We start from the raw sequence: 26,706 nt of genomic DNA, 5'->3' as shown, positions 1-26,706 counted from the left end.
ATTGAGCAGTGTCTTCTCTCTCTCTCTCTCTCTTTCTCCCCTCTCTTTTCTCCCTCTCTCTCTCCCCCCGCCCTGTTTCCTGGTGCCGTGTTCTCAGCTGCTTTCCTCCACCACACCCTTCTGCCATGATGTTCTGCCTCAGGCCCCAAGGAATGAATGGCGGTGGCCATCTATGGATTGAGACCTCTGAAATTGTGAGCCCCCAAATACACTTTTCCTCCTTAAAATTGTTCTTATCAGGACTTTTGGTCACAGCAGCAAAAAAGCTGACTAAAACAACCAGCAATGGGATTTTGACATCAAGTGCCTCCCGACTGGGCACACTGAAAGAACCTAACAGAACGTCCACGACATTCCTGCCAAAGGCATAGCCTGAAACTAATCACGAGGAAACATTACGCAAACCCAAACTGTTTCACAGCTAGCCTCCATCCTTCAAAAACAGCAAGGTCATGAAAGAAAAAGAAAGGCTGAAGAACCATTGGAGGTAAAAACAAACAAAAGGGGGGCTTGGGGTTATGGCTCAGCGGTAGAGCACTCACCTCGCGTGTGTGAGGCACTGGGTTTGATTCTCAGCACCACATAAAAATAAAGAAATAAAAATAAAGGTGTCCACCTACAACTAAAAAAAAAAAAAAAAAATATTGCCTTGCAGGCACAAGGCCCTGGGTTCAATCCCCAGCACCAAAAAAAAAAAAAAAAAAAAAAAAAAAAAGGAAAAAACAAACGAGCCAAGGTAACTAAACACAACACCTGATGCAAGACTGTGGAAAAAGGTTGCTATCGAGGACAGTACTGGGGTAACTGACAAAATCTGAATGTGCCTACTACCGTAGATAAAGGATTAATGAAACTCTTCTCTATGTGAGAATTTGACTTATAGTTCATGTTCTGACTCAAAAAGTCAATAGCCATGTTGCCAGGCAATGGGCGTATATAGTAAAAATGACCTCAGGTGGGCAAACAGTACATGGAATAGAGGCCTGTGAACTTGTGGTGTCGATTCCATTGCTTGTGCCCCCAGGGTTCAATGCCTCTGGGAACAGATATGACTACTATGTAGTCTGGAGCTCCCTCTATGACTGTTACACTGGGTGCATGAGGCTTCTAAGTGGCAGCTGAGCCACCTGCCTGCTGCAGCTGTGTATCCAGGCCCTGAGCCATGCTCTGCCTCTGCTGCCAGGCTCCAATCGAAGAGGCCTGACGCTGCTGGGGCTCTTCTCTTGTGTCCTTGTGAGTGTATCTGATGCAATTGTGGCCCAGGCCGTCCTATGACTCAAAAGTTTAGCAAAGCCTGCATGGTAAACACTGCAGAACAGATATCAGCCATCAGTACACAATCAACATTATATTTCTTGAAGATGCTAATCACACAGTGGCTGTTTAAAAGAATGTCTCTTTACACCCCCAAAATGCATGCTGTATAATGACAGGTCATGAGATTCACTCTAGAATACTAGTATAAAAAGCCTGGTAGACCAGTTTCCCCACAAAACCACCCTCGTTAATAAATAAAATAGGGCTGGGGGTGTAGCTCAGTGGAAGAGCACCTGCCTAATTTGTGTGAGGCACTGGGTTTGATCCTCAGGACCACAAGAAAAATAAAATAAGATAAAGGTAAAAATAAATAAATAAATAAATAAATAAAGTAAGGACATACAGCATATACCTCCTTATTTATTCCTGACTTTAGTACTCTGAGTCTTCCTTTTGGCTTAGTCAGTCTAGTTGGTACTATGGAGGGTAGGGCCTAGTGAGAGGTCTTAGGTCATTGCTGGCCTTCTCTTGAAGAGGACTGTTGTGCGCTTGTCTCTTCCTCTCTCTTTTCTCTTGCAACCATGCTCCCTTGCCACCATGAGGTTAGCAGCTTGCTCCACCATGCACTCCCACTATGACATACATCTCACCACAGGCCCAAAGCAACAGGGTCAACTGACCATGGATGGAAACCTCCAAAACACACCTTTCCTCTTTTTAAGTTGATCATTTTAAGCATTTTGTTACAGTAACAGAATGCTAACAAAACTGGTTGGGCATTTGCTTTGTATAATTTCAATTAATTGATGTCTGTTCTATGGCCTTGTATATGATATTTCAGGGAATAGTCTATGTCCATCTGAGCAAGTGCATCCTGCTGTTTTCAGATGAAGTGTCTTACAGAAGTCTGTTAGGCCTAGTTGGCTGTTCAAGTCCTCTATTTCTTTATTGATCTAATAAAGGATAGCCTAATTTTGCTATCCTTTATTGAAAGTAGGGCATTAAGGTTCCCAACTATTATTGTTCAACTGCCTATTCCTCTCTTCAGGTCAGTTTTTGCTTAATGTAATTGGGGGCTCTACTGTTAATTGCACATGTGTATGAGTGTGTTTGTAGTGCTAGGGATTGAACGCAGAGCCTAAGGCGTGCTAGTTGAGCACTCTACCATTAAACTGCATCCCCAGAACTTCATGTATATTTTCAATTGCTATGTCCTTCTGGAAGGATGATGTTATTATAAAATGTCTGAATCTCTAGTAACGTCCTACAGTCTGTTTTACCTGTTATTAGCATAGCCCCTCCAGCTTTCTTTTGTATATAAGTAGATATTCTTATTCACTATTTTAAATAACTATTAACATATTTCATTCTACTACAATATCCTGAAGCCCATTTTGAATATTTACACAGTAATTAACTCAATGGTTTTTCAATGTTCTATATATAATTTTAAAAAGATCATAGGAATTTTGGAATTGAGGAAGTGATCACAATCTTTCCTCTTAAGAGTCTATGTTGGGGGCCGGGGAGATAGCTCAGTTGGTAGAGTGCTTGCTTTGTAAGCACAAGGCCCTGGGTTCGATCCCCAGCATCCCCCCCAAAAAAAAAAAAAAAAATCCAGATGAATTTTCGTGGAAATTTCCAATCTAATAACTAAAATTCATGTGAAATGCAAGTAATCTAGCACTGTCAAAATAATCTTTAAAAAGGAATAATGAAGTTGAAGAGTCTATGTTGAAGACAGGAAAGAAAATATTGTCTCTTTTTGTTATGATGAACATGGTTATGGGGAACAGCTGGCCTATGGTGACCCTCCTGCAAACAAAGCCAGTCCAAGGATACCAGCGTCCAGAGCAATGGCCAGAGCAATGGGGTCCAGGACTCTCCCCTTTCACTGCCAAGGTTTTCTCAATGCCACTGATCATCATATAATACATGCTTTTGGTGGTTTGAAACTAATCATGTTACCAAAATGGAAAAACCTGCAATATAAGGTACCTAGGAACAAGGAAGTGACAGACTTTTGTTCTCCCTTTACCATGTTCAGTTCCAAACATTACAAGCCCTCCAACTCATGCTCCCAAGCAGGAACTTGTAGTTGCTGAAATATAAAAGGTATTTAGGTCATCCTTACCTCTTACGCCAATTTTAGGCTTAAATTTTTTTCTGCTTCCATAGATATTAAACAAGTCAGAATTTTGTGTTTAGATACCTGCTCCGTACCCCAATACCTGCCTCACACTCCTAGCCATAGATGAAAGCACATGGTCCAAGAGGAACTCAATCCAGCAGCAAGCCCTATGCTCTGCCCTGAGGAAAGAGCACAGTTTATGTACCCACTGCATGGTACCCAGCTTCCTTGCTGAGCTCACTGCCCCATATTCCCTCCTCTTTCTTCAGCCAAGAGCTACTGAGAGCCTTCATTTCCTATCATGTCCCCAAACCACTGGGTTGCTTCATTCACAGTTCTACCCTTACAGGTCACAATCCCTAAAAGCCCCTCGTCACTCGGAGGGTACCCGCAGGAGGTACCTGTTCAAGTCACATCCACACTACTTCTCTTCCCACTCCCAGTTATTGCCTGTCCTCTTTCATTCTTCAAGTCATCTGGCCTCAGTAAGAACAAGGAGAGAAAGAATTGAGGAGGGCCGGGGACCTTCTGTTTGTTTTAATATACTGGCATCTCACATTGCACTCACTCATACTTAGGGTGGGTTACAGAGGTAACAGTATCCAAATTCTAGGGGCTTCCTCTCTCATTGGAAACCTTGGTTGCCAACTGAGTGGCATGGTTGTTTATAACAGCTGAACTATAAAACAAAGAAGTATTTGTGTAAATACAAAAGAGATTTAAGATGATAAAAACAACTGAAAGTGATGTTGTATACATGGGCTGTGGCTTCTAAGACCTACCATTTAGTTATAAATGTGTATAAAATATCCTTAAAATACAGCTTTCTAGTATAAAAGTGCAGATGGTCATCTAATTTATGTATTTAATTACAGCATGGAAAATCATCCCTACTCATGTGTGCTCCTAACAGCAAGAGAAGTCAACGCCAACAGCAAAGAGGAATGGATCAGTATGTTCTTTGAAATGAATGTTTTGACTTACAAAATATGTAAAAAGAAGCAATGTCATTTTTATAAAGTTCTTTAAATAGATCAGGAATCAAAAAACAGTGTTTTCTGACACCAACATACGCTAGAATTTACTAACTTTGAATGGATTTAGTACTTGAAGTTCTTCTGCATGTTCATTATTAGATATGCAGAATTATTTCCTAAAGAAATAATCTGGCAATAGTGAAAAAGAACAAATTCATGGGACTTATACTATCTGATTTTAAGATTTACTATGAAACCGCATAATGAAGACAGTGGGGTACTGGCATGAGGATAGAAACATACAATGAAACAGAACAGAGTTCAGAAACAACTGCACCCATATTGTCAGGTCACAGACCACAGCAACAGCATAAATCAGTAAGGAAAGTCTCCTTGACAAAGGGTATTTGTAGGGAAAATACTGCCTCTTGATTCTTACCTCAGACCACACAGAAAACTAAGTCAAGATGACTTATTGATTTAAAAGTAAGGCTAAAGCTGTGGATCAGCTAGAAGAAAATACAAGAGGATGCCATTGTGCCCTGAGGAGAGAGAGTGATCTCTTAGGCAGATCAAAAAGGACCAACCACATTGAAAAGAACAGATGAATAAGACTTCATCAAAACTTAAAATTTCTGCTCTTCGAAAGGCACCATTAAGGGCTAGGCTTGTGGCTCAGTGGTACAGAGGACATGCCTAGCATGTGTGAGGTACGGGCTTGATCTTCAGCACCACATAAAAATAAATAAAGTTATTGTGTCCATCTATAACTAAAAATATTTAAAAAGGCACCATTAAGAAAATGAAAAGGCAAGTCATAGAGAAAATATTTGCAATCCTTATACCTGACAAAAGACTTAAATCATTATCTATACACATATTTATATATACAATCAGAATATATAACACATAAATATGTATTTAACACACATATGTATTTATGTGTGTATGTGTGTATATATACATATATGTGTGTAGATACACACACACACACACACACACACACACACATATATATATATATATATATATATATATATATATATCCTACAAGTAAATAATCAAAAAATAGCACCCAATAAAATACAGGCAAGAGTCTCAGAGACACTTCACAAAAGAGCACATACAAATGGCCAATAAACTCTTTAAAGATAGTTATCATGGGGCTAGGGATATGGCTCAGTTGGTAAAGTGCTTGCCTCACATGCACAAGGCCCTGGGTTCAATCCCCAGCACCACCAAAAAAAAAAAAAAAAAAAAATAGTTATCATTAAGTATCATGGAAATGCAAATAAAAATCACCAAGAGATACTACTTATATACTCACCAGAATAGCTAAAATTAAACAGATAAGACCAAATGTTGGAAAGAATGTGGAGAACCTGAGACTGTTACAAATTTCTAATGAGAGTATAAAATGGTATAACTGTAGTAAGAAAATATTTAGCAGTTCCTTAAAATTTAATTATATGCCTTTAATTATATACCATGCCCCATAATTTAGCACTATGACTCCAAGGTATTTATCCAAAAGAAATGAAAACATTAAGTCCAAATGAGAGGCTGGGGTGTAGCTCAGTAGTAGAGCATTTGCCTAACATGTGAGGCCCTGGGTTCAACCCTCATGGCACAAATTTAAAAATAATTAGATACATATATATGTGTGTGTGTGTGGATATATATAAACACACACATACATATATATATGAATGCTCATTGCAGCTTTATTCAAATAGTAAAAATCTAGACACAATCAAAACATTCACCAACAGGCAAATGGATAAGCAAACTATGGTATATTCAAACAATGGAATACTACTCAGCAATAATAAGGACCATATTAGTGATAACACACACCATGATGAATCTTCAAACCACACTCAACAAGTAGACATCAGGGAATACACACTGTAAGATTAAATTCATATGACTTTTTAGAATAGATGAAACTGATTCAATATATGCAGATGGATATCAGATGAATATCAGATGGATATCAGAAGAATGGATACCATAGCAAAGGGAAGATAGAATGGGTAAAGATATGAGGGAACTTTCTAGGGCTGTGGCAATGATCTATAGTTTGGAGCTTAAATATCCCTGAAATGCCTTATGTTTAAAGGTGGTGGAGTCTTTAGCATGCATGAGGCCATGGATTCAAGCCCCAGGACAAACAAAAAAAAATTTTTAGTGGGAACTCTCCAGGTCACTGAAGACACGCCCTTGAAGGAGACAATGGGACCCTCTCTCCTCTTTTTTCACTTCCTGGTCATGAGGCAAGTTGTTTTGCCCCTCCACACACTCCCACCATGACATGTTGCCTCATCCGAAGTAAGGAGGTCAACTAAACACAGACTGGAGCTTCTAAAACTACATGCCAAAATAAAACTTTTCTCTATGTAAGTTGGTTGCTTCATGCAATTGTTAAACTAATGGAAAGCTGACTAACACAGCAATGTATCTGTATATTTTATTAAAATATCATCATTTTTAAAACTATTTCCAGGGAGCTATACAAAGGAATTGACATTCAAAGATTCATGTACAAGGATATTCGTTATAATAGCAAAGAAATTGGAAATAACCATGCTCTACAAAAGGGAACAGTAACATTCATGCAGCCACTAGATATGTTTTCAAGGAATATTTAACAGGGGGAGGGGTGAGCTCATGATAGACTACACACAACTGCAGTCAGACACTGGCACACAGAGGATCAGTTTGATGTATCTTGTCTCATTTTCAAGGTGCATGACTTGAAGATGGACCACTCAGTTGCAATGTTTGGGTCTTACAGGATCCTGACTCTAAAAGATAAGCTGGGAAAAAATTATGAGATAATCACAGAAATGTAAACACGGGCATATGAGTACATTAAGAAATTATTGATGATTCTTAGGTACACTAAAGGCATTGTGGTTATGTTAAACAAAGACAAGATACACACTGAAATATGTCAATGAAATGGGATTTATTATTTTTTTAAATCCATGGGCTCAATGAGAGAATTCTTGCCTAGCATGAGCAAAGTCCTGGGTTCAATCCTCAGCACCAAAACAAGAAAAAATTATTTAGGGATGGGGTGAGGGTGGCAGTGGGATACAGACAAGATTGGTCAAGTTCAAGTAGGTGGCAGGCACATGGGATCCATTAAACTTTTCTTTCTAGTTTGTAAATATTTGAGATTTTCCATAATGAAAAAATTTTCCTTAATGAAAAGATTATAGTTCAGTAGTTGAGCACAAGCTTAGTATGCATGAGGCCATGAATTCAAGCCCCAGGACAAACAAAAAAAAAATTTTTAATGATTTTTAAGGAATATAAAGGATATATATATTTCATAAATGTCAGATGGGTGGTGTTTATTTTATATCTCTGTACCCAACATGTGTTATACATATTTTGTACACAAGATTGTTTCACTGAAATTCAATTTTGAAATAAAGTATTTTGGATGTGATCAGAAACAAATGCAACTTGATAGAAAGACCTGCTATATAGGGGTTGGGGTGTGGCTTAGTGGTAGAGCTCTTGCTTAACATGTGTGAGGCACTGAGTTCAATTCTCCACTACATAAAAATAAAATAAAGATATCATGTCCATCTACAACTAAAAAATATTAAGAAAAAGAAAGACCTGCTATCTTAAGGTGGGGTGATGAATACTCTCCACTTTCTTATTCATAGTTTCCTGTGCTTTCCAGATTTTAAACAATGACCATGTAGTCTTCAATCAAGAAGAAATGCTTTTCCGGGCTGGGGTTGTAGCTCAGTGGTAGAGCACTTGCCCAGCACATGTGAGGTACTGGGTTTGATCCTGAGCACCATATAAAAATAAATAGATAAAATAAAGGTATTGTGTCCATCTACAACTGAAAAAAAAGAAAAAAAGAAATACTTTTCAAAACCATGACTATGCCCAGGAGCTGGCAATTTGTGAAATACTCTGCTGAGTAATTATACAACACCAAAGCGTTCTGGTGAGGCAGAACAAGCCAGGTGAACCTTTGTCCCTTTGAGGGCTGAGCCTCCTCAGACTGATCTAGGGAATGTCTAAAAGTAGCCAGTTTACATTCACAGGTTACTGGCCTGGAAGTATCAGGGAGAATGGTACTGAGTATTCCCCTTCTGAAAAGTGATATTTTCTAGCCCCTAGTGGTTAAAACAGAAAAAGAATTGATTAATAATTAAGGGCTGAAAATGTTACTTACATTATATGCATACTGTACTATGAATACTTTTGGGGAGTTACTAGGGATGGAACCCAGGGTGTAGTGGAAAAGGCAGAAAGTGAGAGGAGAAAAGGAAGGAAAGAGAAAAAAATGAAAGAGAGAGAGGTAAGGAAGGAAGAGAGGGAGGGAGAAAAAGAAAGGGAAGGAAAGAAGAAAGAAAGGGAGGAAGATGGATAATCCCAAATTAGGTTCAAATCCTGTCACCACCAGAGCCTGTGATCAGGCATATGTGATCATTCCAGCCCTCAACTAACTCTTCTGTATCACACCTACTGCAATGTGTGTTTTTATACTTCTATGTCCATTAGAAACCTGAGCTTGCCCCAAGTAAGCCAAAAGAATGTGGCAGAAGCTGGGTGCAGGGGCACACACCTGTAATCCCAGTGGCTTTGGAGGCTGAAGCAAGAGGATCACAAGTCCAAAACCAGCTTCAGCAACTTAGTGAGGCCCTAAGCAACTTTGCAAGACCCTGTCTCTAAATAAAATATAAAAAGAGATGGGGATTTGACTCAGGGGTTAAGCACCCCTGGGTTCAATCCCTGGTTTAAAACAAACAAAGAAAAAAAGATTGTTGCAGAAATGACATTACAAGGATCCATGCAGCTTCCATTGTGGTCCTTGTGAAGCTTAGTCAAGGGGAAGCTCTCTACTATGTCAGGGGTCCAACTGCCCTGAGACCACCATGCCATAAGGAAGACGAAGGCAGCTGGGTGCAAAGAGGCCATGTAGAGAAAGGGAGGCAGAAGGGAGTGAGGGGAGAAGGCCTTGACCCCCGTCTGTTTCCACTCTCCAAGACCTGTGAGTGAAAAAGTCATCCTAAATGGTCAGTTCAGTCGCTGAGAAGAGTCCAGCCCCAGTCACCACAGACTGTATCCACCTGAAAGACCCCAAGCAAGAGCTGGCAGCTAAGCCAGTCAACCCCAGCACCATGACAGATGCATGAGGGTGGGATGCCCAGGTCTTTACCAGGCAGAAGCACTCCTTATTCTCTCCTATGGAAAGAGTACCCAGTAAGCCAGGTGCAGGCTGTGGAGGCACTCAAGCCCTCCTGACACTCACCCAATTCTCACTGTATTCTTTATCCATGATCTTTTCTTAAGGTTAGATAAAGACGAGATAGGGTTACAAATGTTCAGATCTGGTAGTAATTCTGGATTCTTTTACCCAGTAGAAGCCACAGGTAAATGAGGTCAGCTCTGAGTAACCTGAAGACAACTCTGAAATCCCTTCATTACAAATGAGGTTTGGTTTCACCCCCTTATGCAACGATTACTCAGGGTTAGTTAGCCACTATTAACAAATGTTTACCACAAGCCTCCCAGTGGACAGGATGTGTGCGCTGCTTTAGAACTCAGATCCAGGAGGAATGCAAACAAGTGGACAAGCCATCATCCCACAGGCTCAGGAGACAGGAGGGGGCTGAGGACTGGTGCCAAGGAAACACACAGAGGAAAACAGCCCCATCTGTCAGGGCCTGGAAAGGTCACAGCAGCAGCAGAAACTAACTGCTGTCTGTCTCTACTCTTGCGGGGCAGGGTACTGCAGGTTCTAGTGTGAACCTGTACCAAGAGCAGGGAATTAACAGAAAAGGCAGCAGGAAAGCATGTGTCCATCCCAGAGCCAGGGACTCCCTCCGTCACCAATGAAAGTGGGCACTTGGATCCCAGCAGCTCCTCATGACACAACTCATCTTACAAGTGTCTCCACCATGTAATTGCATTTTAGCACTGCCCCTCTCAGGGATGAGACCAAGGAATCTGAAGAGGATCGTTCTTATTTTGGTAAAATACATGTAAAAGTTGCCATCTTAACTATTTTTATGTGTACGGTCCAGTGGTGTTAAGAGCATTCCTACTGTTGGACAACCATCACCACCACTCCTCACTAGAACTTTGTCATCCTGAGAAACAGAAACGGTACCCTTTTAACACCGACTCCTTCTTTCCCACCTTCCCCAGCCCCAGGTAGCCCCCCCTTCTACTTTCCACTGTATGAATTTAGTACTCTGGGTACCTCATATAAGCAAAATCATACAGTATTTTTCTACTTGTGACTGGTTGACTTAACTGAGCATAATGTTCCTGAGGTTCATCCAGGTTGCAACATGTGTCAGAATTTCCCTCTTATTATTTCTGAATAATATTCCCTTGTATGTAGAGATTACATTTGGCTTATCTATCTGCTACCATCTGGATGTGGAATGTTCCCCTAAGGTCCAAGTGCTAAAGGTTCCATCCCCAGCCTATAGTGCCATCAGGAAATGGTAGACTCTTTAAGAGGTGGGGCCTAGTGGGAGATCTTAAGTCATTGGGGGTGTGCTCCAAAGGGAACTTTTGCGAACCTGGTCCCTTCCTCTGTCCCTCTTTCACCTCCTGGTTGCTATAAGGTGAGCAGTTTCCTTTGCAACATACTCCTTCCATGATGTTCGAACATGGCCTGAAACCTCTAAAACTGCAAGCCAAAATAAACCTTTTCTTTTCTTTATTTATTTTTCTAATTTCAGGTATTGCTACAATAGTGGAAAGAGGACTTACACACCATCAATCAGTTGATGAAAACTTGAAGGGCCATCTTTTGGATACTGTGATAATGCTGCTACAAACAGAGCAAATATCTAGAGTCTCTGCTTTTGTTTTCTTTGGGTAGTCCAAGAAGTAAAACTGCTGGATCAAATAGTAATTCTATATTTAATTTTTTGGGGGGAACAAACATGCTGTTTTCCATACCAGTTACATCATTTCACATTCCCACCAGCAATACACAAGAGTTCCCATTCCTCCACATCTGAGCCAACACTTGTGTTATGTCTTTTTACCAACAGCCATTTAAGGGATGTGAGGTGGTATTTCATCAAGGTTTTGATGAAAAGGATGTTTTTCAAAGATTAGCTGGTTCATCCTGCTCTACAGCATTCTATTGAATTAATTTTCTAATTATTAAAAGCCTCTAACAAGTACCTGAGCACACACCTTTCCTGAGGCTGTCTCCAGGAAGCCTGTTCCAAGACAGTCATTGACCCTTGACCACAAACCCTCCTGCAAGCCTGACTACCAGCCCATCCTCCCAGCAACCAGCCTCTGCTGGCTATCACTGTGAAAGTTATTAAAGCCAAGATGGTTGTTCTTGTCATACCCAGACAGAACTGGAGCCAGGAAGGGAGGGTTCATGCCTGCCTGTATGAGATAAGTGCCATCTCAGGAACTTTCTCAAGTCCCACCACAGACTCTAGTTCTGTACATACCCATACACCTCATGTACTCCTTGCAGATTTCTGTGATGAAATTTATCTTTAGCATTCTGTAAGACAACAACAATTTAGACAAGATGCTCTGGACATAGCACTTGCCAACAAGGGCACCTCCACTAAATGAGCTATTGCCAATTCCTGCTTCACGTTTCCAAGACCAATGAATTTTGCATCCACAAACTATATGTAAAAGTTTCCCTTTTCACTTTTAAAAATTTCCCCTTGCCCCAACCTCTTTGAATAAACTCAGTTCACTATAGCAGGTGTATTCCCATTGCAATGCACTAATGTTTCTAAATAAATACTGTTGATCTTTGAGTTATTATTTTGAGAATCTTTGTTATTTAGGTTGGGTTATGTTTGGATATTAAATGTCTCCCAAAAGCTTATGTGTTAAAGGATTGGTCACCAGACTTTGGTGCTATTAGAAGGCAATGGAATTGTTTAATAGGTGGGGCCCAGTGGAAGGAAGTTAGGTCATGGGAAGGTTTTTGCTCTTGAAGGGAATACTGGGACCCTGGGTTCATCTTCTTTGTTTGCTTCCTAGGCACCACAAGTGAACAGACCTCCTCTGCCACGCACTTGCACTGTTAGGATATACTGTGCCACAACAGGCCCAAAGCAACCAGGCCAACAACCAGGGACTACAGCCTCTGAAACCGTGAGCCCAAATAAACTTTTTTCTTTGAAGCTCTTAATCTCAGGTATTTTCACAGCAACAGAAAGCTAACACAGATTCATAGTATAAGTGCCTTCCTGTCTAGTGGTTACTAGATTCTCTTAGGGAAGCCCTGCTTCCATGGGTCTCCAACATTGGACATCCTGTACAGCTGGCATTCCATAGTCTCAGATTCTATACCCACAGAGTCAAACAACTGCAGATGAAAAATGTTCTTTAAAAATTATTCTTTAAAAAATATTCTTGGGGCTGGAATTGTGGCTCAGAGGTAGAGCACTTGCCTGGCATGTGCGAGGCCCTAGGTTTGATACTCAGTACCACATGTTAATAAATAAATAAATAAAAAGATCCATTGACAACTAAAAAAATATTTTAAAAGGCCGGGGGTGCCTGGGGACTTAACTCAGTATGCCTAGCACGCCCAACACCTTGAGTTCAATCCCCAGAACTGCCAAAAACAAATAAAAATTTGTACTGAACACATACAAACCTTTCCCCTTAATCATTATTCTCTTAAATAATACAGTGTAACAACTATTTACTTAGCATTTACATTGTAGTAGGTATTGTAAGTCATCTACCATGACTTAAAGTATGCTGAAGGATTCTGCAGATTACATGCAATACTGCACCATAATAAAATGAGAGGTTTGGGCATCTGCAGATTTTGGAATCCGTGGGCATCCTAGAACCAAAGCTGGGAATACACTGAAAGACAAATAAATATACTGGATGACCTGGACCCACCTTCCCCTTGACCAGCTCCAGCTTGCTGACATGTTATTCAAAGGCACAGCAAGGAAGTCAGACAGTCCCATCCTAAGCCTGTATTGCAGAGTATACTCCCTTGTCTTTCCAAGTTGCATTTGGTTGATTCATTGGGAAGGTCCTTTAAAAGTAAGACTGAAAGCCAGTCACAAAGGAAGTCAAGTCCCAAACCTTCCAACAGATGGACTGCAACCAGAATTTGGCTCCCTTGAAGCTGACACTATCTGGAAATGCTGCCAACAGGCCATTCATTTAAGGTTTAAACTTTCAGTGAGACATAGCTTTTTACAGTGTAAGAACGATAGGTCAGGTCTCCCTTCACCTAAAAACTTGACTCTCCAGTTCCTATGTCCTTTTTCCTAGCTCCTTCTCTATTTCAGTTCTTTCATAGTGGTCAAGTCTGCTGCTTGTTAGCAGATACAGAAAAGGGCTTTATGAGGAATGGATTTTGAAACTGCTGTATCCTCATTACCTATAATAGTATATGGCACATAATAAGAGCTTTGTAATTATCTGTTACAAATCAAAGTAGGCTTACTGAAACAAGACTACATGTCTGTCTTTTACCACCATGAGTAACTCAGTTAACTAGAATCAGTAGTTGGTGGTAATTAGAGATATAGGAAATAAATATCATATTTTCACTTTTATTAATTTAAGGTATAAAGAGATAAATAACAGCACACATCATGTTTATGTTTTTGAGGATGGTGTTGGGGATCAAACTCAGGGCTTCCAGTATGGTAAGCCTGATCTCTACCATTGGATCACCACCCACAACTCCCATGTTTTTTGTTGTTATTTGGTTGTTTGGTTGATTAGTTTTTTGAGGTGTAGGGGATCAAATCCAGGGCCCTGTGCAAGTTCTTGACAACTATATCCCAAGTTCCTATCACAATTCTTTTTTTAAAGGTTTGTGTTTATTTTCTTATTTACCCTTAAGCACATAAACTGAGGTGAGTTAACACATTTAGGCATAGAAATAATTGGTTCATTTATTTTTACTAAAGCCTGCATACAGATTTCCTTTGTTTTCTCCTAATGTCTTACATTTGGTGGCATTTGTCCTGAGGTTTCTCCTGGTTATGACAGTTTCTCAGATTTCATGACCTTTTTTTTTTTTTTTTTTTTTTTGGGTGCTAGGGATCGAACCCAGGGCCTTGTGCTTACAAGGCAAGCACTCTACCGACTGAGCTATCTCCCCAGCCCCAGATTTCATGACCTTGATCAGAGGACTAGTGAGGTATTTTGTAAGACATTATTCAGTTCTGTGTGGTTTGTATCATTTTTTTTCCTCAGGGTTACCCTGGGATCATAAGATCTGGAAGGATGTCACACAGCTGAAATACTCTTCTTGCACCATCCTTTCAAGGACACATGTGCTCTTTATTTTTGTCATAGCAAGCACCTTACCTGACACCTGTCAAACTGACAGGCACTCCTTGAAGAAAGTTTAGTTGCCAGATGTGTAAGTGTGCTTTAGAAATGGACACATCTGCATCCTTGGCACTCATACTTGGTTTTATTTAGTTTTTATATGGAGACTGCAATGCTTTCATTTGGAAGTTAACTTCTTTAAACTAATATCCATGATTTAATATTTTCACTTGAGATTATCAGGTCATTTATTTCCTTCCTAAGGCAATTCTGGTTCACCATCCAGAGCACTCAAAGTTTCACCTGTGTTCTGGAATCTAAACAATTAAATGAGTTTACTTTCTCTCAAAACCCATGACCTGGCGACCAAGTCTTTTCCCAAAGAACTCTTCATTCTAGTCTCATTAGATTACTAACAACCACAAGACTTTCTCACTCCCTCTAGAAACAATGTTCATTTTCTATTTCAAAGCATGCTACCTCCAGGTGTGCAGTAAACTGTCCCAGGATTCTCTCAATTCGGAGTAACACTGGTAAGGAAGCACTCAACTCCACCTTTTTTTGCTTTCCTCATCAGTAAAACTGGTATTTGGCGGCCTATCTGCCCAGGAAATAGTTGGTGGGCGCACTTTTGGGTTTGTTTTCAAGTCTGCTTTCTGTTTTTTTCACACTGAAGATCCGAAGTATTCAGTTGGTTCAAGGCTAAACCAGAGATGCCTCAATCAAGGACTCCAGAGAAGAAGCCACTGGAAAGAACAGACTTTGTGCTTGACTCTGAAAACAGAAGCCTCTCTGGCCCACCTAAACAGCCTGCTGGCCCATGGCACTCCTCTTACTTCTGCACTGGTGTCGCCACTGCAGGGAGCTTAAAATCTTCAGGTCTTGCTCTCCCAGGCACAATCCAGGCCGTGGGCCATGGTAAAGGCAGGCCCTGGTCTCCAACCACCTCGGGGATCCTATAAGATCTCCCTGATAGCGGCTGGATGCGGGTCACCGGGAAGCTTGGGCTCCAGCCAGGGCATGGTCAGTTGGCAAATGGGGTTAGATGGGTCTGAACAAGAAGAGAAGTCAGCCTGAGAACCCCCATAAAAGTGAACAAGGCCTCTCCGGCCGCTAGAAAGGGAAAGAAACGGCGACGAAGCTCTGGATGCACCTGTGATTCCCGGGCAGTTTAGGGAGCTGCAGGAGGACCAAGACACCGTGGTAGAGGAGACGCTTCCCAGGTGCCATCCCTACAGCAGAGCCGCGCCCATGCCCGCGCTTTGGGTGAACGGGAGTCTCCTGCACTCGGAGGCTCGCCTCCCGTTCAGGTCCAGGAACTAGGCTGAGCCAACATCCCAAAGCCCCAAACCTGCGAGACCCCCACCTCCGCCCCGCGGAGTTCCCCGCCCCCCTCCAACCCATAGCACAGCCCATGGCCCTCCCTACCTCGCCGTTTGGCGCGCACGATGCCCTTTTTCTGCAGCACGAACGTGGACCCGTTCACCAGGCTCGACACGACGGCCACGCCCAGGCCGAGCGACACGGCGGCCGGGCTCGGGCTGCGCGCCCCCTCCCCGGCCGCCGCCGCCGCCGCCGCCGCCGCCGCTGCAGTCCCCATTCCGCCCGCGCCCGCCCTCCGCGCCTGCGCCTGCGCGCCGCGCCCAACGGGGCCGAGTTGCGGGGGTTGGGGGGTTGGGGGGGTACCGGGATCCGCGGAGCTGGGGGGCGGGGATGACGAGGAACCGCGGAGCTAGGCAGGGGCGGGGCCAGAGATCCTCGGGCTCGGGCGGGACACCGGCACCTGTGAGAGGATGGAGTGGGGCAGGCCCAGAGCTAATTAAATCGAAGGTGGATCTGGGGTGCTGTGGGCAGAGGGTTGGGCAGAGGGTGGGATGGGGAACTCTAGGCACCCTCAGGCGGGGACTGAAGGCTTAGGCTGCACGGAGGTTAAGGTGAGGGGGTGGGGCCCGGAGTTCCGCGAGCCTCGGGCTGGAGCGGGGAGAGAGGTGGATGGGTATGCCAGCAGTGAGGAGGGGGTTAAGAGACCGGGGTGTAGGTGGGCGCATGGGGAGGTGGGGTTCCCAAGTTTGGCCAATAAAAATACAGGACGTCCAGGTAAGTTTGCATCTCAGATAAACAGCAATTAATTTGTTAGAGTATGTTTCATGCAGTGTCTAGAACCGGAAGAGCGGCAGCAGAACGCAGCCCTCACTGGTATCACTGCCCGCAGAGCCTCCAATCAGAGACACGCAGGACTCTAGAACCAGGACAAGTCACTGCATAAACTCAGATGGGATCGCCCCCGCCCCAATGTGGTGAATTCTTTATTCTATGAAGTCTCTATCTCCACTCTGGAGCAGTGAGCTTATTTTAAAGTCCATCAAAATCATAGAAAACCTAGAAAATAGGAAAAATTATTTTAAAATTCCTCAATCCCACAACTCTCACCTAATTATTATTTTAGGTGTTTTCCCACATGCGTACATACTTTTATATGGTACAATACCCCAAATTTCCCTTCTATTTAATATAATCAAAATCATGTTGCTACATAATTATTATTTTAATGATGGCATAATTTCCATAAATGAATTAATCTGTCTAATCAGATATTGTAGGTTGGTAGCATTTTTTTCCTATTGTAAATACTATAATGAGCATCTTCTTATATTTAAAAATACCAGGTTAAAGAGTCTAAACCTTTTTGCAACTGTACCGAATTGTTTTGTGAAGCAATATAAAATCATACTGTTTATGAAAACTTTTATACTGAATGAATCTATCCAGTAATTGTTGTTGTTGTTGTTTTAAATGTTTTATTTGGAGACAGTCTTGCTAAGTTGCCCAGGATGGTCTCAAACTTTCAATTCTCCTGCTTCAGCCTCCAAAAGTCACTGGAATTACAGGTATGTACCACTGTGCCCAGTCCATTGCTTCTTTTTTTAAACTGTGATGATATATAAGTAAAACCAAATTTGCCATTTTAACCATTTTCAAATGTGCAGTTCAGTGGCATTAGTTGAACTCACATTGTTCTGTAACCATCACCACAGATTTGGAAAATTTTTTCATCACCCCAAACACAAACTATGTAGACATTAAGGACTCACTCCCAGGTCTCCTTCACCCAGCCCAAGGTAACTAACTGTCTTATCTTCTATCTCTACAAATTTGCCTGTTCTTGGTATTTCCTGTAAGCAGTCATAGGATAATTGTCCTCTGTGACAGGCTTATTTCAATTAGCGTGATATTTTTAAAATTAGTTCATGTCTTAGCACCAGAACTTCATTCTGCTTTATGGTTAATGTTCCATCATATGAATATGCAATGTTTTGTTTATCTATTCATCTGTTAATGCACTTGTGTTGCTTCCACCTTTTGCCTATAATAAATAATGCTGCAATGGACATTGGTGTGAAAGTGTAAGTTTGAGTCTTTATTTAAATTCTGTTGGGTATATATCTAGAAGTGGAATTGCTGAGTCATATGATAATCCTATGTTTAGCTTTGGGAAACTGCCAGACTCTTCCACAGCAGCTGCACCATTTTACACCCCCACTAGCAATGTGGAGGGTACCGATTTATCCACAGTCTCACCAACACTTATTGTTCTCTGGCTTAAAAAAAGTAGTCATCCTAGTAGGCTATTTAAAATAGGTATGAAGAGGTTGTTTATTCTATTTTTTTCCCCCTGCAGTGTTGGAGATCAAACTTAGGGTCTTTCTCATGCTAGGAAAATGATCTACCTCTGAGCTACATCCCTAGCCCCTGCTTGTTCTTTTTTCATTTTCTCTCCTGTTTTGGTACTGAAGATTGAACCTAGGGGTGCTTACCACTCACTACATCCCCAGATCTTTCATTTTATTTTTATTTTTATTTTTTTATTTTGAGGCAGGGTCTTGCTAAGTTGCTTAAGGCCCTACTAAGTTGATGAGGCTGGTCTTGAACGTGCAATCCTCCTGCCTTTGCCTCCCAGATCTCTGGGATTACAGGTGTGCACACTGTTCCTGACTTTGCTTATTTTTAAAAAATATACTTTTCAATATAAATAATGTTTCTTAGTAAACAGTAACTTCTATTACTAATTTCAGCAGAAGCAGGCAAATGAAAACAGCAGCAACAGTACTACCAAAATAATAATTAATATTTAATTTACTAATTATTGCTAGTACAGAAAAAATGACTTTAGCTCTTTTGGCAAAAAGACACATGCCCATTTATTTACTTATTTATTTATTTAATTTTTGGTGCACTCAACCACTGAGCAATATCTCCATCCCCCATCCATTATTTTTTAATTCAATAAATTTAGTGAATGCCAAAACAAAAACAATCATAATATCACCCCAGTTCCATGACCCCAAAATAACTTATTACTATTAAGAAATCCACTCCAGACCCTTTTCCATGTGTGAACCTGGATAAAAGGTGGACATATTGTATTACATGGGAAGGCACAAACAGTATGTTTTTAGAAAGATTAAACTTTATTGTATGGGCTGGAATGTAGCTAGCTTAGTGCTAAAGCATTTATTTGCCTAGCATGGTGCCAAGTCCTGGGTTCCATCCCCAGCACCACCAAAACAAATCAAACAAAACAAAAATCTTTACATCTTACTTGAATTTTACAAAAGAAAAATTGAAATGAAATAAAAGTAACTACCGAAGTTGAGGTGAACACTATTTTTACATAAAAGATACTACAAATAAAATAAGTGAGGCCTGCAAACTCTGAGCCTTCTAAGGATAGTGTAGTGGGACAGCAGTCATCCCTTTCTAGATTCTGAAGTCTCACGATCTGGTGGATTTTAATCTTTAAGAACTTCAATTTGGTTCTTTCTAGACGCACTGAATCAGCAGAGTTATAAGGATCTTGAAGACTGCCTGGTTGGTTCCTGCTTATCACAGTTCTCAACCTGGAATGCATAACATAACCAATCAACAGTGCCTGCCACCAGGAGCAGCAGTCTCAGAATGTCAGCTCACTCCAGTCTTTAGATGTCATGGTCACCAAGAAAGACACAACTCACATAAACATCGAGGGGAGCAATACTTACACAGAGAAGAGGCAGAGTAAGATCAGCTTTTGATGGGCATTGGTCACCCTTGACCACTAGTCTCCCACGGCCATGTATATGATCCCCAAGACTATGATTGGCCTCTCTTTCAGGAGTTATGAAATCCATAGGTTCTCGGTAGATTTATATATGTACTTATTAGACATGGTTTTCCTCAGCTCTGTTGTGTGGGATCCTATGAGGGAAGCTGGAATGGGTGAGGGACCATTCCTAAAGGAGTCACCTTCTAGTCAGGGTCTATGGGCCTTTGGGTCTTGAGAGTTGGGATTAGGCTCCCTAGGGAAAGCCTTTTTGATTGGGGTCAGGTTATTCACCAACATGACTTAATATGTCCTCAGGGTCTCTGATGGAGTAGGTAGCTTTGAAAAGCTAGTGCTAGTCCCATCCTAGAGAGCAATCCTGTAAGTTAGCGAAGAGGACTGAGTCAGCCCTGGCAAGACTGATCCTTGCAGAGTGGGATCTGGTGTTTCTGCCTTTGTAAGAGACAAGGTCTCCCAGGTGCTGGGCAAGGTGAGTGTTGGGACCTGAATCTATAATTTTTTTAAATATTTTTTTTAGTTGTAGATGGACACAATACCTTTATTTAATTTATTTATTTACATGTGGTGCTGAGGATCAAACCCAGTGCCTCACACAGCCAGGCAAGTGTTCTGCCACTGAGCCACAACCCTAGCCCATGAATCTATAATTTCTAACCGCAGCCAGTTATACTGGCCTGCACGAGAACTAATGAATAATAGGTTTTTAGAGCCGAAAAAGGCCTTGGGCTTCTTCCTTCTCGCCCAGCACCGCCAACATGGTTTTCAGTCGTTTTGTGGAGGTTGGCCGGGTGGCCTACGTCTCCTTTGGGCCTCATGCTGGAAAACTGGTTGCAATTGTAGATGTTATTGATCAGAATAGGGCTTTGGTTGATGGACCTTGCACCCAGGTAAGGAGATAGGCCATGCCTTTCAAATGTATGCAGCTCACTGATTTCATCCTCAAGTTCCTTCACAGTGCCCGCCAGAAGTATGTTCAACAAGCCTGGCAGAAGGCAGTTATCAATACAAAATGGGCAGCCACAAGATGGGCCAAGAAGATTGATGCCAGAGAAAGGAAAGCCAAGATGACTGATTTTGATCGTTATAAAGTCATGAAGACAAAAAAAAAAAAAAAAAAATGAGGAACAGAATAATTGAGAATGAAGTTAAGAAGCTTCAGAGGGCAGCTATCTTGAAAGCATCTCCCAACAAAGCACCTGTTGCTAAGGCTGCAGTTGCAACTGCAGCAGCAGCAGCTGCTGCTGCTAAAGCTAAAATTCCAGCAAAAAAGATGACTGCAGCAGAAGAAGACTCCAGCCCAAAAGACTCCTGCCCAGAAAGCCTCAGGCCAGAAGGCAGCGCCGCCTCCAAAAGCTCAGAAGGGTCAGAAAACTCCACCCCAGAAAGCACCTGCTCCAAAGGCATCTGAAAAGAAAGTATAAGAAGCTGTTAAAAAAGGAATAAAGGTAGGTTCTTTTGACATGTTAAAAAAAAAAGGCCTTGGTATGATCTGTTCTAAATTGACCTACAAACTGGGCATGATGGTATGTGCCTGTAGTTGCAGCTTCTAGGGAGGGTGAGGCAGGAGGATCGCTTGAGCCCAGTCTGGGTAATGAAGGGAGACCCTGTCTCTAAATAAATACATAAAAATAAATCAACATATACATTTCATACAAATTGGAGGCACGGTACTTCCATGTCTACAAGCCAAAGCAAGGGAGACATGTTTCATTAAATACATGGGGGTCTGTGAGGTGGGTTTTAAGGTTTTAAGAACAGGAAAAAATGTATGAATATATTTTAGTGGGATGGGTAGATTCAAATGATGTTTTGAACTACAGACATTAATTGTTTTTCTTTAAATCTGCCACCTCCAAAAATCTTCCATCATTTTTGCAAAGGTGACTACCTATGTAAGAAAAAGAAAGATTTCTTGTGGGAATGAAATTTAAATGGATTTGATTACACATAGCTGTCAGTTCTTTTTGTTTTTATACTTGGTTTATTGTGAAATATAAGACACATAGAAAAGGACATAAAACAAATGCACAGTGTAACAAATTATTTAGAGATTTAATTCCCAGGTAACAACTTCCTAGATCAAGAACTATGCTATTGGCAGTTGACTTGGTCTGTGCCAGGGAACTATTATTCAACTGGGAATTACTCTGCTGCTTTCCTTTAGAGTTTTATACTGAAATGTATAGAAGTAAGCAAACTACCCACTATGGACCAAATTTGGCTCTCAGTCTTTTTGTAAAAATAAATATAAAATGGAATATAATTATCCCCATTCCTTTATGTAGTGACCCTGCCTACTTTCATGCCAAGATAGCAGAGTGGCATAGTCCTTGCAGAGATCAGATGGCTAGGTAGGCCTGGAATTATTTCCATCCTGGTTCTTTTCAGAAAAAGTCTGCTGCCCTCTGGTGAGGTGTATGATCTACCAAGCTGATAGTCTGCTGCCCCCTAGTGTAGTGTGTGCTCTACCAAGCTTCTCAGAAGCTGTGAGTTCTGTTCTTTGTATGCTCACAGCTGTTCAACTCTCCAATTTCCCTCAGCTGTATGGAAGACAGCTGGAGAGTTCCTTTGTGTAGCCCTCAACAAAATCATGACATTATAATAGAATTGTCTTCTAACTTAATTTTTGAACCCTTTATAGCTTGCATACAGAAATACAATTGATTTTTTGATATTGATACTGTATCCTGAAAACTTACTGATTTCTTTCATTAGTACTAGAAAATTGTTTAATATGCTTTTTCAGGCAAGTACTGTACCACTGAGCTACACTCTAGCCCCAGATTTTCTATATAAAGCTTATCTCATCTGCAAATAGAGATGATTTTACTTCATTCTTTCCAATCAGGTTGCCATTTACTTCTTTTCCATGCTTAATTGCACTGGCTAGAACCTCATAACGAATATATTGACTGTAAGTCACAAGAACAGATATCTTTGTCTTGTTCCTGATCTTAGAGGGAAAGCTTTCAGTCTTTTCACATTAATCATGATGTTGGGTGTGTGATTCTTGTAGATGCCTTCTGTCAGGATGAAGAAGTTCCATTTTTTCAGTTTTTTAGAGTTTTTTTTTTAATGATGAATGAGTGTTATATTTTGTCAAATGCTTTTTCTGCATCTTTTGAGATGGTTACATTTCTTTTTTCTTTGCTACTAATGTGTATTATACAGGTTGATCTTTGTACATTGAAACAACTTTACATAGCTGGGATAAATCCCACTTGGTCACGGCATTTAATGATTTTTATATGCAGCTAGATTCAGTTCATTAGCATTTTGTTGAGAATTTTTGTGTTTATATTCATTAGTGATAATGCTCTGTAGTTCCAAGTTATTTCTGCCTAATTTTGATATCAGGGTAATACTGATCTCACAGCATGAGTTGGAAAGTGTATTAGCTTTCTATTATTGTAACTACCTGAGATAATCAAATTATAAAGAGTAAAAGCTTATTTTGGCTCATGATTTGAGAGGTTTCAGTCCTTTATCAATACATTTGCTCTGTTGCTTTGGGTATGTTATAAGGCAGTATAGCTCTTTTTTGGTTAGTGTTTGAAAGGCATTTTTAAAATCCTTTTACTTCCAATCTATTTTGCTTATTGGAATCTGAAATGTATCTCTTATAGATAATACATTGTTGGATTATGTTTTGTTTTCTTTCTAAAAACTTTGTGTTCCTATGAAAACAGAAGAGTAGTGGAGTAAAGGAAGGGGATGAGGGGGAGGGAGGAGGAATGGGAAATGGGAAAAATGGTGCAATGAATCTGATCAAACCTTCCTATGTACACATATGAATGTACCACAGTGAATTTTACCTTTATGTATAGCCACAATGCACTAATTTTAAAAACTATAAACAGAAGAAAGATCAGTAGAATTAGGAACCAGGGAGGGAGGAGGGAAGGAAAAGGGAAAGCACTTGGGACTGAATTGGAGAAAATCAGATTTCCATGCTTGTATAATTGTGTCAAAACAAACCTCAATATTATGTATATCTATAATGTACTAAAACAAAATAAATTTTTAAAAAAACCTCCTTGCAGTAAGTCTCTGCTTTTCATTTGGAAAGTTTAATCCCTTTATATTTAATGTAACTACTGATAAAGTAGAACTTATGTGTGCCATTTTGCTCAACATGTCTTATGTTCTTTTTGTCCCTCAATTCCTGTCATTTTATGTAAATTGAATATTTTTCAGTGTACCATTTTAATTTCCTTGTGGTTTCTTTTACTATATAATTTTGAGATTTTTTTTTTAATACCTAACTTTCTTTCTTTCTTTCTTTCTGGTGCTGAGGATCGAACCCAGTGCCTCACCCTTGCTAGGCAAGCGCTCTACTACTAAGCCACAACCCTAATTTTGAGTTATTTTCATAGTGGATACCTTAGGGGTTACAATTAACATCTGAATTTGTAACTTTAGATGTATCCCAAAGGCCCACATACTAAAGACTTGGTTCCCAGTCTGTGGTTCTATTTGGAGTTAGTGGAACCTTTAGGAGGTGAGACCTAGCTGGAGTAAGTGCCCACTGGGGGCATACCCTTAAAGGCAGATATTAGGACCTGACCCCTTCCTCTCCTGCTTCCTGACCATTGTGAGGTAAGCGGCTTTACCCCACCATGCAGTCCTACCATGATGTTCTGCCTTACCACAGACTCAGCAATGACAGATCCAACTGACCATGGCCTGAAACTTTTGAAACTGTGAGCCAAAACAAACCTTTTTCCTTATACTTTTTTATTTCAGTTATTTTGTCATAATAATGAAAACCTGACTCAGATATTTTCATACTAGCAGCTCAGTGCTATAGCCCAGAGGTGACATATGACCCACTGACATAGCACTGTCTCACTTTAAGCAGAAATACCCTTGTTTTATGTGTCTAGAAAGGAAGAGGAATTGTCTGTTAGATATAAGACTATGAAAGTTAGTTCTAGAAATCTACAAACATTATTTCTTCAATTCTTAGGTACACATTTTTCATATTTTAATACTCCTGAAATCAGGATGTACTCCATTATCAATGACTGTTGGCTACTGACAGTATTATGGCATATTCCTTATTATTTTATACTGGGGATTAAAGCCAGGGGTACTATACCACTGAGCTACATCCCCAGTCCCTTTTATTTTTATTTTTTTTTATTTTAAGACAGGGTCTCCTTAAGTTGCTTAGGATCTGGCTAAGTTCCTGAGGCTGGCCTTGGTCCTCCTGCTTCAGCCTCCCAAGTTGCTAGTATTATAGATGTGTACCACCAAGTCCAGCTTGATGGATTCTTTTGATATCTTTTTGTAAGATCAAGAAAACAATGGCATCTATGCATCTCAGATTTAATGAAATATACTAAACTTGGACTTATCATATTGAAGGTCATAGGATTAGATGAGACTACCCAGGGTGTTGATAAAGGAGAGACTGAGGATTAAGCTTGGGTGGCTCCAATGTGCAAGGTCAGGAAATAAGGAGACTGATGAGGAATGTTCAGTTATGGGAAGAACCCTGGGAAAATGTGAAGAAAGGTATGCGCGACAGTGAAAAATACTACTGGGTGGTCAAAAATAGTGAGGACTGATAACTGCTATGAAATTGGACCAAGTCATTAGTAACCTTGGCAAGAGTGTACTGGTGTAGTAGCAGGATCAAAGCCTGGTGTGGTAAGGGAAGGTAGAAAGACCATTTGAAAAAGAATTTTGCTATATAAACAATAGAGAAAAGGGGTACCTGGAAGGATTCAAGGGAGGTTTTCTCTCTCTCTCTCTCTCTCTCTCTCTCTCTCTCTCTGAGTATGTGTGTGTGTGTGTGTGTGTGTGTGTGTGTGTGTAGTACTGAGGTTGGACCCCTGGACCTTGTATATACTGGGCAAGTGCTCTACCACTGAGCTATATCCCCCGGTCCAGCTTAATGGAGATTCTTCATAACTAAGATTCTGGGCATGTTTACAAGACGATTGAACTGATACAGCAGCAGAAGAGGTCAGGTGGGGACTAATACCCAATCAGAGTAATCAACAGGTATAGAGATAGAGTCAAAACACACTAGTGGAGTGATTGCCTACCTCTAAAAGCTGGATGCTTTATTTTCAGTAATAGAAGGGAAGGAAGAAACTACAGATACAATCATAGCAGTAATTTTCCTGGTGAGAAGAATTTCATCAGTTAAGAGTGATTTGTCTGTAAATAATAATAGCGGGTTGTTTAATTACTCTTAACCTGTGAATCTGGAGGCAGATGGGCCCCACACTGGGCCAGTGGGGTGTGCCCATCTTCTGAGGTGTTCTTCCATCCTTCCACATTACTATATCAGGCTTGCCTTCCTCAGATCTGTTGTATTCTGGGCATCAAATGGCTGTGCAGTCCCAGGAGAAGTAAAGGGCGATTGAGTAGGTATTCAATAGTGTGCCTCAACAGTTCTGCCACATTTGAACTGAGTGGAGTGGATTCATCTGGACTTAAGGTGTGCCAGGCAATTATGATGGAGAGAGAGAGGAAAAGGTGACTAGAGAGTGTGGGCAAGTGATATGCTGGGTTACAAAATCTAAAGTCTAACTTGACAAAAAAGGGAAGTGAGAATGTGAGTTAATGTTCCTCTAGAGAAGTCAAAGATCATTGGAATTCTTACCAGAGGACATGAAGTAGAAAGATGATATGTGGTGACTCAAGAGTAGGAGACTCACAATCATGATCTTCAAGATTTAGTAAATGGGACTGATTGTGGTGGTGAGTGACTTAGGTTGGGTGGGAAGCAAGATGGTTCAAAGTTTGGCAGCAAAGGACTAAAAGCTGATGGAACTGGTTGGGCAACTTCCATGAAATGAAAGCTCTTGATAATGTCTGTAATAGCTATGGGAAAAAGGTCATGAGTCAAGTGCTAAATCTTCAGCAAATGTGGGGAAGTGATAGAAGGACTGTGGGTTATTGCAACCAGGAGCAGAGGGTAG

General features: G+C 40.9%; 1 protein-coding gene and 1 pseudogene across 1 annotated transcript in view; one reads left to right on the top strand and one right to left on the bottom strand.

Moving 5' to 3' along the window:
• Positions 1-16,394, bottom strand: part of Nipa1 (NIPA magnesium transporter 1) — a 39,719-nt gene extending 23,325 nt beyond the window's left edge. Inside the window, exon 1 of the mRNA XM_047535123.1 lies at positions 16,096-16,394. Within this exon, the coding sequence (XP_047391079.1) occupies positions 16,096-16,267 (172 nt within the window). The 5' untranslated portion in view covers positions 16,268-16,394. The remainder of the gene's footprint in view (positions 1-16,095) is intronic.
• Positions 16,395-17,279: 885 nt separating this feature from the next.
• On the top strand, positions 17,280-23,643 carry LOC124971361 (60S ribosomal protein L14-like; annotated as a pseudogene).
• The last annotated feature ends 3,063 nt before the right edge of the window (positions 23,644-26,706 follow it).

This window comes from Sciurus carolinensis, chromosome 2, assembly GCF_902686445.1.
Source record: "Sciurus carolinensis chromosome 2, mSciCar1.2, whole genome shotgun sequence".
NCBI lineage: Eukaryota > Metazoa > Chordata > Mammalia > Rodentia > Sciuridae > Sciurus > Sciurus carolinensis.
The sequence above is the reverse complement of the archived record's forward strand: the minus strand, read 5'-3'. Positions and strand labels throughout refer to the sequence as shown.